Here is a 13,315-nt window from a genome sequence, read left to right as displayed (position 1 = left end):
AATTTACACGCCCCGCCGCTTTGCGCGGGTACACTGCTAGTGTGTGTGTGTGTGTGTATATATATATATATATATATATATATATATATATATATATATATATATATAGACTTAGGTTATTGTATTCTAACTAGTTATTGTGTGTGTGTGTGTGTGTGTATATATATATATATATATATATATATAGACTTAGGTTATTGTATTCTAACTAGTTATTGTGTGAGTGTAGAAATGATTGTTGACCAATCATTTAGTTATTTTAAGAAACTAATTAATACATATTGTTGAATTAAAGATAATTGAAAAATACCATCTAAATTCATTGTAAGGGTATTTTAGTCAAATAACATAATTTTAAAAAAGAAAAATTGTAGATTTTAGGGAATAACTAATTCTATAAACTTTAAAGTTCTGATTTTTCGAGATAATAATTATATTAATTCGGACATTCTAAAAGAATGTATTCATATTATCTTGAAAAAACCATTCTATTCTGACATAATACTATAAACATATATTATGAAAACTAATATTTATTAATGAATACAAATTTTATATGAAACATATTTTTATGTTTTAGAATTAGTGACTAAATTCATTCTTAAAAGATACAACTATGAACATAAATTACATTCATTCTGAAAGAATACGACTAATGATGGTTAACAATTACATTGACTCTTAAAGGAATAAATTTGAGAATGGTTAAAAAGCAAATAAAAACATTGAAATCAAAGTAAAATACTAATACATTATAAGAGAATATTGTTGTTAATCCATTCTAACAGAATAAAAAATCCATTCTGAATGAATAGCAAATCCATTCTGTAAGAATACAAAGTCATTATCATGCCGGTGGTTTCACATCACTATGTAATTGAATCCTTCCCTGTTAAATGAATCCCAACAAGATCCAAGAAAGTCTTGAAAGCTGGAAACTGTAATTGAATCTGAACGGTAGAATTCTAATTCACTCTGTCTTTATCCCCTTGACAACGGAAAATGGAATCCTATACACTACAAATCTTTTATCTGTTGAACATTATGTGAATCCTGAAAATAATCTTTGTGATGGACTTCTATTGGGTTCTTCATCAGGCAAAAAAGTGGAATCGTGAATTGTCCAACAAAGTCCCCATCTAGATGAACTGGAAACAACAAGTATGGTTCATGTGTCCAAGGTTGTTCCAATGTGGCGTGCCAAATAGAATAGAATCGTGTTAACAAACAAAAAATTATTTGCTCACTCAAACTCAACAAATTTTGATTAAGTGAAACGAAAAGAGGTGATTTTATATTATCACATATATGATTGTGGATATAAATAAGTTACCTTTACTGGAATAATGGCATAATACAACAATGGTTGCAGATTCGGGTGGCTAAACAGGGCGGATACACGAATCTCTTCCTTTACCAACTCCACCTGATCATTATTATGAATCAAAACTTTCTTCATTGCATAAGTGCCATCCTATGGAGATCAAATTAATTCATAACTAGAAAGAAATCAACAGATACAATACAGTTACTTTGAAACCCTAGAAATGGAATCTTAAAATCGGGGATTTCTGTTTACCGGAGATGTGAGAGGGGTCTTTGAACTTCTTAGAGGCCCCACTGGCGGAAGCGTCGGTGAAGGCCTCCCTAACAAGGAAGACGTATGCAAACCCACCCTCACCGAGCTCGCGGACGATCTTGAAGCGGTTGTCATTGAACCAAACGTCAGCGCCTCTATTAACAGCTTTGTATAGGGCGTTTAATCTCGATCCTTTATCAAAGAACACACTACGCAGAATATATATATATATATATATATATATATATATATATATATATATATATATATATATAGAGAGAGAGAGAGAGAGAGAGAGAGAGAGAGTGTGGCGGTAAGGGTGAGGTTAGGAAGAAGAACCAGATACGTGTTTGTATTTGTGTAGTCAATTAGGATTTTAAATCCTTAAACTAGTTTGGCTAAATTAAAGGGATTAAGTAATTAATTATTTAATTATCAAAACAAACTAATAGGTAATATTACAAATTTACCCTTATTTAGGTTTATGACATGATTGACCCACAATCATTTCTGCATCCACATAATAAATACTTAGAATACATGAACCTAACGTGCTCTCTCTCTCTCTCTCTGTATATATATATATATATATATATATATATATATATATATATATATATATATATATATATATATATATATATATATATATATATATATATATATATATATATATATATATATATATATATATATATATATCGCGAAAGGTTATATGGAAAATAAAAAAACCTAAAAATAAATAAAAAAATACTTCAAGATCACAATTTTTTTTAATTTTATATTATGAAAAATCACAGTTTTTTTTTTATTTTTATAAATTCGCTGAAAAAAAGAATTAAAAAATCTATTTTTATTTTTTTGGTTTTTTTTTTAAATCTCAACGAAATTATATAAAAAGTTGTGAATAGTGTTATAACATATTTGGTGTAATACTATTCAACGAATAGGGTGAAAATTAATGAAAATTAAATAAAATAAAATAAAATATAAATAATGAAATTGGGTTGGAAATGTTTTTTTTTTCCTCTAAGATAAATGAAACATACAACGGTTTTGCAATTTTTTTTCTTTTGAATATATGTTGGAAAGTTAGACATGCAGACTTTTTTTTTTCTTTTCATAAACACTAAATATATCATTTTGACTTTTAAATCAACAAGCTTAATCATAGAGCTTTTGTAAGTATGCTAGGTATGGGCAACGGCATAAGGCGTTATGCTGATTTGGCAGCTCCCATAACGGCGCCATAATACCACACCGCCCCCCTCTGATGTTATTTGGTGTTATGTTAAGAAATGTTATCATGGCCACGGGAAGTAACGTGAGAATCAACCAACCAGAAGCTATTATCTCACACTTTCTCTCTCTAACTCTCTTTTTATCTCTTAACATGTTATAACATTTGCACACCATTTCCTACATGGTGTTAAAGATGACATGTAATATAAGTTGACAAATTTTGGGTATGATAATGTTAAATTTAACATTACAAATATTTTTCATGATAAAGACAATAGCCAAAATTTTACAAGTTTTATGTAACTAAAATTAAATACTTATGGGAAGAGTCGGAAACACATATCTAATTTATATATATATATATATATATATATATATATATATATATATATATATATATATATATATATATATATATATATATATATATATATATATATATATATGAAGCTTAGGAATAGTAAACTGGATATTTTTTTGGCAGAAATGGTCCCTGCACTTTGCTCCTCATTCTTTACCTATTTTGACATTTTTGGTCCTTGCAATCAATATTTTTACACTTTTTAGGAACCTTCTAATATTTAAAGTTTGGCCACAAAACTTTAAAATTTTGACATTTTGGTCATTGCAATCAATATTTTTACACTTTTTAGGAACCTTTTAATATTTAAAGTTTGACCACAAAACTTTAACGGTTTGACAACTTTGATCCATTTTCTAAAAATTTGCTAATTCCTACCCTTTTAATTCTTTAACCATTTTGAAACTTCTGATCCTTGCAGTCAAAACTTTTACATTTTTTCATAAAAACATGAAAAAAATGGCCCGGGGCAAACTCCGGGCTTTTCATCCTTGCACTTTCTACGTCTGTCATATTTATCGATTCAGAAACAATATTGAAAACATCTGGCCCCCGCGTAGCGGGGGTAACCTTTCTAGTTTTCATATATGACAAAATCTTTTAACCCTATAATGTTTGTTGGCAATATTTAAAACTGTTTGCAATTGTATCTATTTATCTTTTTGAACGAGAAAATGTTATTTTATTAAATATACCAACAAGATGCTAGATTTGTCTATCTAAAATGTTACATGAGAAGGGCAAGAAAAAAGGAAAACGCACCAAACATTTCAATCTACATTCGTTTATATGTCATATTTTATTAATCAAATGCAACTAATCGTCTTTGTTTCTTCAAGAGAAAATGACTCTTGAGGGTAATTAACTTTTGCGTTTGTACTCATTTGGTCACTTTGTTTTTTTTTTGTATTTAATATACCATCGAACTTGTTGTTTGTGTTCACCATAACCCTTTTGATCGGCTTTTGACTTGTGATAGCCGGTCAAAGGGTTATGGTGAACACAAACAACAAGTTCGATGGTATATTGAGTACAAAAAAAGGGACCAAATGAGAACAAATGCAACAGTTGGTTACCCTCCTGATTCATTTTCTCTTTACTCATTTACAGCAAATCCCACGCCATCTCCTACTGATATTAATGACTTTATGAGATTCATTCTTTCTTCTCTTCAAAATATAATTCACGAAGGAACATTATTCATACATGTACAATAATGTAATGCACTTAAATATTTATTAGGGGAATCTTGACTAAGCAGACACATTTCATGACTACATTTACATTTCCAATCAAATGATTTATCGTATCATGGATTCTAGACAAGTTTACAAATGAGTGGAATCACAAGTGTTGTGATTTTTGAGTTTACTTAGCTTTAAGATCGAATTCATGAGATAAGATACAACATAAATATGTACAATATCATGTTGCTTTTGTAGACACATCATCATAATATACCGTGAGATAAACGTTTATGTTGATAAATATACCTCTCATACACAGTCATATCTTTTTTGCAGAGAGATGTTGACAGCTAACCACAGTAAGCATAACATAGACCATGTTTTAACAAGGTTACCCCTTTGAAACGCTCTTCATATACATTATAGCCAAAGAAGGTTGTAGTCTTTGATAATTTTGCAACTTTAATTTCATATAACTTTTCGGGAAAAATGACTTAAGAGGGTAACCAACTGTTGATTTCGTTCTCATTTGGTCCCTTTCCTTTTTTTTTGTACTCAATATACCATCGAACTTGTTGTTTGTGTTCACCATAACCCTTTGACCGGCTATCACATGTCAAAAAGCCGGTCAAAAGGGTTATGGTGAACGCAAACAACAAGTTCGATGGTATATTGAATACAAAAAAAAGGACCAAATGAGTACAAACGTAAAAGTTAATTACCCTCAAGAGTTATTTTCCCTTTCTTCAAACACCATGTTGGGGAAATAGATTTGTTGTAGTGAGATATCATTTGGTTATCTTTCATATGTTGTAGATATATATCCATTAAGGTGGGGTACAATAGCAGTTATATGATTGTTCTGATTGTGAAATGATTATGACCGTTGATTACGCACCATCTACACACGAAATTTCACATCGTTTTCGAGATAGTTCTGCAAATGTTTTTCATGACGGGCTTTTGGGAATCGGAAACATAAAAATATATCATGTTTGTTTAATTGAAATTAAATATTTACTGTAAAAATCAAAGCTTATATTCAATTTTGATAAGGAAAAGACATTTCGTCACCAAAATGTTAGGTAGTTAATAAATGAAATATGAATTTTGCTAGATCAATATTTAATTTGTACATCATGCCCTTCAGACCAATTAAACACCCAAAAATGTAAGGTATCCGCTTTATAGGAGGGTATATTTGCTGAAAATTCGTTAAATTTTTTGAAGTATTACTTAGCACATGTTTTTTCTTACATTTTTTTTTTAAATTTGACGTTTAACTTGTTAAATCGGAGGGAGCTGTGCTGTGATTGCCGTCCCATTTTGTTTGCCAAATCAATATCATCTTAACTTCCCTCTCATTTTTACCGTAGTTGCCTAAAATGTTGTCACACACAAGCAATGGTTTGGCATGTGGTGCTAATTTTTTTATTTAAACGATTTAATACATATAACTAAAAATTTCAGCTATTAAAATTAAAAATACACAACAATCAATTTTAAAAAAATAATAATAATAAAAACTTAAAAATACCAAAAAAAAAAAAAAGAATAATTAAAACTTGTTAAATTTAATTTATTGTTTAATTGAAACGTGTTTTGAGAGTGTTCAAACAATATATGTTATCAATTTATTAAAAAAACAAAACAGTTCCATAATAGTACTATATTTATAAAAAAAAAACATTTTTTATTTTTAAGTAAGCTAACGATCTTATTTAATTATAATCATATAACATAGATATTAGATCTCAAAATTCTAAAATATATTATCTAAAACTAGTTATGGGACTCGTATATTATACGAGTTGATTAAAACAAAATGTTAAATACAAATGATTAAACCGGAAGTGTCTTTGAAAGTAGAAATTGAAATAATTAAAAATTATTAGAAAAAAAAATAAAAACATACAAAAAATAAATAAATTAAAATTATGTATTTAATTGTCTGACCCATGTACTAAATTTGTTAATTATAACAAAATGTTATATACGAATATTTAAACTATAAATTTATGTTAAATTGAAATTGAAATTGAAGTTTGAAAATTAAAATTTAGAATTTAAAATTTAAAAGTTATATAGTTATTATAGTATGTTTAATTTATGGAAACTAAATTAATGATATAATAAAAAATAGAAAATGAAGTAAATGACAAGTGGAAAAATAAATATCTCAAAATTATGAGAGAATAACATTTGCTAAAAAAATATTTTCATTTATTAGGAAGGATATATATATATATATATATATATATATATATATATATATATATATATATATATATATATATATATATATTGTTTTGTATGATATCTTAAAAGAGAAAAGAGAGAATTAAAGTGGAGAGATGAAAGAATTAAATGGAAGAGAAAGGTGATATAGTTCTGCATGACTTGCAAATCTAACCTTTGGAGGAGACTACGCAATGGGGGAGATGGAACCCGATCTTCAATGAAAAATGTAAGAGAGTATAAAGTATTCAAAAAGAATCATGAAGAATATGAGGCCCATCTCCAAGAAGGTACAATTGAACTTTTGAGGAAATTCATGCATGACGACATGGGAAGCAACCTATTCTGCAACCCATCCAACTCGTCCTACTAGTTATATGCTTTGGATGTTTTTATTGGACTTCTCTATGTTTATGTTTATTGTTGTGGTTGATACAAATTAAAATCGAGTTTATTTTTATTATCATATTTTTCTTCATTACGATAAAAAAATCTGAATTCACATTTTAAAAAGTTAAAAAAAAAAAAAAACAATTAAATTATAGACATATTATCAACAACAATCCTTCACAAATCATATCCAACTACTTATTCATCATGAAAACATCAAAATCCGTCGTTAAAGGTGGTCATTGTTAAATCCTTTTACACACATAGTAGTAACGAGATGTTCTTTGTTTTATTGTTGTGTAAAATTGCATGAAATGAAACTTAATAGGCCATGTTTTGTCATAAATGTTAGACATATCAAATTAACTATTTTATATCGCTGCGACACGGTAATATATGTAACTATATATGTTGGAGTCTTCGTTCTGTCATCTCTCCACAACTTTTAGATAGACAACCTTGTGCTCCACATATATTTACATGATATCAGAATCGGCGTCCTGCACCCTTGTGGCTCAACACATCCTTATCTATTCTCATCGAGCCTCCGACTCTAAAGATGAGTGTTAATGTATCCCACACCCTCTTCTCTCCACAAGAGCTCTTTTGGAGAGTTTATCTTGGATTCCACATATATTTACACAAATCACCATATAACCTCACCATTTTTGGTATATATTGATTACCGTGTTATTCTTTGCTATGTGAAATAAGGAGATCATCGAGCCTCCGACTTTGAGGGGAAATGTTAATGTATCACGCACCCCTTCTCTCCACAAGTGTTCTTTTGGAGAGTTTATCTTGGATTTCACATATATTTACACAAATCGCCATATATATAACCTCTCCATTTTTTGGATTACCCCGTTATTCTTTGCGGTATGAAATAAGGAGAACGGGTGGGAATGATGAAGTAAGTAATTTGTTGATTCTTCTTATAGGAGGCAAACTCGTCAATTTGAGATATATATGATATGGGCTGGATTTTGCCATATGGAGAAAAAAGACAATGAAGTCATAATGAAACAAAATGTCAACATTTTCACGATTTCAAAGAAGAATCTTAAAAACAAAGGACTACGAAATTTGGAATAAACACCATTTACCCCACAAAACAAAACCATTATGTTATCATGGCACACATTTTAACCTCATTTTGTAATCATAGATTCCTCAGTTAATTTTATAAATTAAGTATTCGTATGAAATTCTTCCAAGCATACCTCAAAAAATAATCTCTCTCTCTCTCTCTCTCTCTCTCTCTCTCTCTCTCTCTCTCTCTCTCTCTCTCTCTCTCTCTCTCTCTCTCTCTCTCTCTCTCTCTCTCTCTCTCTCTCCAGTTGACTATGGGCTCGGAAGGTATTGTGAAGAAGCCATTGCAATACCCAATTGCTCGTAGAGATGAATCCGTGGTTGATAACTACCATGGTGTTGCTATTTCTGATCCTTATCGATGGTAAATTCACTTTGTTGTATATTTGTCTTGTCTATATTTTACTTTTTTTTAGCACTTCTTCGGGATCATTTTATTTACGAAAAGAATTCGTTAAAAGAACCATGGAACGCAAACAATATTTTACAAAATTATATGTCAATCGGACGTTGCATTCTTCAAGAGGCATCTTAATTATACAACAATAGAAATTTGATGGTTTATAGAACTAGTAGCATCTACGAAATCCTAAATATATACAAATTTTTGTATTATATAGGATTGAAGATCCTGATTCCGAAGAGGTAAAAGAATTTGTGGCGAAGCAGATGAAAGTAACGGAATCAGTGCTTAGGAATTGCAATTCCAGGGACAGACTTCGTGACAAATTGACCAAGTCATATGACTACCCTCGCTACGGATGTCCGTTTCAAAAAGGGAATAAATATTTCTATTTTCATAATCCCGGTCTTCGCTCTCATCCAATCCTTTATATCCAGGTATGTATGCACTGGAATATGAATCACCATTCTCATGATATAAAAACGATTCATTATGTATTATAAGTATTTAGATTGTGTTTTAAAACATGAGTAAATTACACGAATGGTCCTTATGGTTTAGGTTAATTTGCATGTTTGGTCATTAACTTATTTATTTAACTTGGAGGGTCCCTACAGTTTGTTTTTGTTGTGCGTTTGGTCCCTGTCTTACCTGAAAAGATTATTTTGCCCTTGATTTTTTAATTTATTTAATTAAGGTGAGATAGATAAGGTAAGATAAGGTGAGGTGAAATTGAGATTGGGGGTATGTTTATTTAAATAAATTAAAAAATCAAGGGAAAAATAGTATTTTTAGATAAGACAAATCAAGCGCGCAATAAAGACAGATAGTAAGAATCTTCCGAGTTAAAAAAATAAGTTTGAGACTAAACGTGCAAATTACCCCAAACTATAGGGATCATTCATGTAATTTACTCTTAAAACATTTATTCTTAACGTAATAAATGACTTCAAAATCGATCATTATGTTTTTATATATATGTTAATTAATTTTGAGCAAATTTTTTTTTTTATTTAAATATATATTTGCTTGACTAGATTAATTTTCAGGATAGTTTAGATGAAGATGGTGAGGTTTTGCTCGATCCAAATGGACTAAGCGAGGATGGAACAGTGGCTTTACGAGTTTTTGAGGTCAGCCATGATGCAAGATACTTGGCCTATGGTTTAAGCTCGAGTGGAAGTGATTGGTTAACCCTACAAGTTATGAATGTGGATGACAAAACCGTTCAACCAGACAAACTTTCTTGGGTAAGATCTTAGATTACATTCCTAAACTTTCATATGTTTTCTTCATTGTGTTAATTGTATATCACTAAGTAACATACGTTATTGTTTATTATATTGAGAAAAGAAACCGGAAAAGAATTCATTTTAACCGTTTACAAAATTTTCATGATCCTTTTGATAGGTGAAATTTACATCGATCAGTTGGACTCATGACACGAAGGGATTTTTCTATTGCCGATTTCCTGCTCCCAAGTAATTATTTTCTTTTAATTATATAAAATTTTTGTTAGATCATATTTTCATGTAACATAAATACAAATTTGTGTTGCCTTGTTTAGGGAGACCCAAAAAAAGGATGTTGGCACTGAAGTAAACGTTAACTATAATCATCAACTCTATTACCATTTATTAGGGACGAAACAATCAGAAGATATATTATGTTGGAATGATCTTGAGAACCCTACACATATTCTTGAAGCAAGACTTGCGGACGATGGAAAGGTGGCCATAAGATCTTTATTGTTAGGTCGCCTGCAATGCAATGGATTCAACTTTATAAAGCTTAACGGATTGTCATCTTATTATTTTATTTTTCATAAAACTCTAACATTTTTTACTCTACAATATATTAAACTCTACAAAAATATCAATGAAATATTTCTTTTAAATGAAAAAAAAAAGATTTTTTTTTTCTTTCTTTTCATCAAAGAGTTCAATGGTCATTGAACTTCATATCCATGGAATGTCAATATGGCATTCCACTATGTTTGGAATTTAATCAATTGAATGTCAACTATACATTCCACCTCATTCAAATTTTCCATTAAACTATGCATCGTGGATGCTATTATAGGTTTTGAAGTTAACGTTTGAAAAGTTAAACAAGTAATATATTTTGCTCTATTTTGCAGTATCTTCTTATGAATATATGTAAAGGTGCGGCACGACTCAACAAATTCTATTGTTGCGATTTATCTACCCTACCAAATGGTGTTGAAAGTCATAGAGGAAAAGGCATTCTCCCCTTTGTGAAGGTTATTGATAACTTTGAGGCAAATTATGAAGCCATTGTAAACAATGACACAATCTTTACCTTCTTGACTAACAAGCATGCTCCAAGGTACAAGTTAGCTCGAGTAGATCTCAAGAAACCGAGCATTTGGAATGAAGTTCTCAAAGAATCAGAAAAGGATGTAATCGATTCAGTTCTACCCATAAATGGAAACCAGCTGATCGTTAGTTATTTGAGTGATTGTAAACACGTTTTACAGATAAGAGACTTGGAGAGAGGTGACTTGTTGCATACATTACCTATTGATATTGGTAGTGTCAACTACATTAGCGCTAGGCGCCAAGACACTATGTTTTTCGTTAAGCTTAGTAGTTTCATCACCCCAGGTGTCGTTTATCAGTTTGATTTGAAAACTATGGTTCCACAAGTTAAGGTTCTACGCGAGATTGTGGTTCCAGGATTTGATCAAGCCGCATATCATGCTAATCAGGTAAGCATTTATGAACTTTAATGTAAGCGTGATTAACACCTTTTTTGTTACGCAAGACATACAAGATGCCATATAGTGGGTTGTATTGCATTAATATGCATTGGACTTAAAATGAGGTTGACGTCAAAAATCCTCATTCTCAGTTTCTCTTTTTGCATGAAATTAGAGTGAGACTGAGATTAACAGAGAATCACACTCGATCTCTTGTATGTGCAGAAGACATGCATGCTCTCACCACCCTCCTTAACCATACGAAGTACTAGAAATAGAGACCACCACCAAGGACTTTATCCTTTAACCTCGCAAGAGGGTGCACCCTTGATCCCCACTATTCGTCGTGTTTGGGATTAATGTCGCCTTATATATAAGTGTGCACCCCATACTACCTAACTAGTATTAGACCATATTTTTAATCCCCATTTGGCACTTAAAGCAATTCCAATTACATAAAATGATTGGTCATGCTAAAATGACTAACATAAAGCTTTTTCCAATACCATCGACTCTTTTTAGTCATGTTGTATGTAGCAAACAAAGTCCTAAAGAGATACATTTTGACTTTACTTATGTTTTAGGTGTTTGTGCATAGTAAGGATGGAACACAAGTACCTGTATTTATCATGGCTCGGAAGGATTTAGTTTTAGATGGATCGCACCCTTGCTTATTGTTTGGATATGGTGGATATGGTGTTAGTTTAACACCATCGTTTGACATTACTCGTGTGGTTTTAGCACATCATCTAGGTGTTGTATTTTGTATAGCAAATATCCGTGGTGGTGGAGAGTATGGAGAAGAATGGCACCAAGCCGGTTCACTTGGAAACAAGCAAAATTGTTTTGATGACTTCATTTCAGTCGCTGAACACCTTATTTCTTCAGGTTACACTAACCCTAGCAAGTTGTGTATAGAAGGTGGAAGCAATGGTGGCACCCTCATTGGTGCTTGCATCAATCAGGTAGGTATCTTTCTCTTTTTTTCTTTACGCCAATAGCCAAACTATGACACAACATTGGTTCGTTAATTATGGTTGTGACAGAGACCGGATTTATTTGGCTGTGCTCTAGCTCATGCTGGTGTCATGGACATGTTACGATACCATAAGTTTACTATTGGTGAGTATATGTGTGACAATGTGTTCTACGTGTCTTTGAGGAGTTGTTCTTTTTTGTTTATTTGTTTTCCATAAAAATTGATCATTTTTGTGCTTTAATTAGGTCATGCTTGGCTTTCCGAGTTTGGTTGTTCAGATAAAGAAGATGATTTTCATTACCTAATCAAGTGAGTCAAATCGTTTCTCAATGCACATTCACAATATGATCTTAGAGGATGATCATGTCACAGTCTTTAATCAACTTCGTGACAAATTCTTGAATTATCTCGTTAACAACTTTGATTATTTCATTAGGTATTCGCCTTTGCATAATGTTAAACGACCATGGGAAGATGCTCCGATAAGGTCCATTCAATATCCATCAACAATGTTATTGACTGCTGATCACGACGATCGTGTTGTGCCATTGCACACATTGAAATTACTAGCGGTGTGTTTAATTTTGTTATTAGTCACAAGTTAAAGTACAATAATTCTCATGGTTTTTTCAATCCTTTGATTGTATGATTCATCTTGTAGACCATACAACATGAGCTATGTACAAGTGTGAAGAACAGTCGACAGATAAACCCGATCATCGGAAGAATCAGTAGCAAATCAGGGCATGGATGTGGGACCTCAACGCAAACAATGGTAAGTTTGTAACTTCAACTTTGTCCTCTAAGTTGATCTTTTCTGGCATGGAACTTAATGTGGAATATGGATTAATTGTAGATCGATAAACGCGTAGATTGTTATAGCTTCATAGCAGAAGCACTGGGTGCACCCTGGATAGATTAACATTTATGTTGTATAAGAAATGAAACGCATGTGTCTACTTCATAGTCATCATACATTATATTTTAATTAAATAGCATTAAATATTACATTTTTGTAACTTTACAAACAAAATATGACGTATTATAACAATATTTTGTAATTAAATTTGTACAGAATAAAATATCTTAAATAGTAAGTTAATATTTGTTAAAATATTTTAT

At 30.9% G+C, this 13,315-nt stretch overlaps 1 protein-coding gene across 4 annotated transcripts; it reads left to right on the top strand.

Annotated features, from left to right (window-relative positions):
* Positions 1 to 8,294: 8,294 nt before the first annotated feature.
* Positions 8,295 to 13,201, top strand: LOC111914318 (uncharacterized). Of its 4 annotated transcripts, none has more exons than XM_052766918.1 (12): positions 8,295 to 8,453; positions 8,710 to 8,929; positions 9,530 to 9,742; positions 9,903 to 9,973; positions 10,060 to 10,222; positions 10,633 to 11,223; positions 11,799 to 12,179; positions 12,261 to 12,336; positions 12,439 to 12,502; positions 12,630 to 12,765; positions 12,855 to 12,968; positions 13,050 to 13,201. In XM_052766918.1, exons 1-12 carry the CDS (start codon positions 8,344 to 8,346, stop codon positions 13,113 to 13,115), a joined length of 2,205 nt encoding a protein of 734 aa, XP_052622878.1. In that variant the 5' UTR covers positions 8,295 to 8,343; the 3' UTR covers positions 13,116 to 13,201. The 4 variants fall into 4 exon arrangements, with proteins under 4 accessions (XP_052622878.1, XP_023765857.1, XP_023765858.1 ...); XM_023910089.3 differs by having other exon boundaries at positions 8,297 to 8,453; positions 9,542 to 9,742; XM_023910090.3 differs by having other exon boundaries at positions 8,316 to 8,453; positions 9,547 to 9,742.
* Positions 13,202 to 13,315: the final 114 nt, after the last annotated feature.

Source organism: Lactuca sativa, chromosome 8 (assembly GCF_002870075.4).
Source record: "Lactuca sativa cultivar Salinas chromosome 8, Lsat_Salinas_v11, whole genome shotgun sequence".
In the NCBI taxonomy this organism is placed as follows: Eukaryota; Viridiplantae; Streptophyta; class Magnoliopsida; order Asterales; family Asteraceae; genus Lactuca; species Lactuca sativa.
The sequence above is the reverse complement of the archived record's forward strand: the minus strand, read 5'-3'. Positions and strand labels throughout refer to the sequence as shown.

Coding starts and splice junctions, on each gene's coding strand:
- LOC111914318 (XM_052766918.1), top strand. CDS start 8,344: ATGGGCTCGGAAGGTATTGTGAAGAAGCCATTGCAATACCCAATTGCT. Junction 9,743..9,902: donor AACCAGACAAACTTTCTTGG/GTAAGATCTTAG, acceptor TCCTTTTGATAG/GTGAAATTTACATCGATCAG. Junction 12,337..12,438: donor ATACCATAAGTTTACTATTG/GTGAGTATATGT, acceptor TGCTTTAATTAG/GTCATGCTTGGCTTTCCGAG.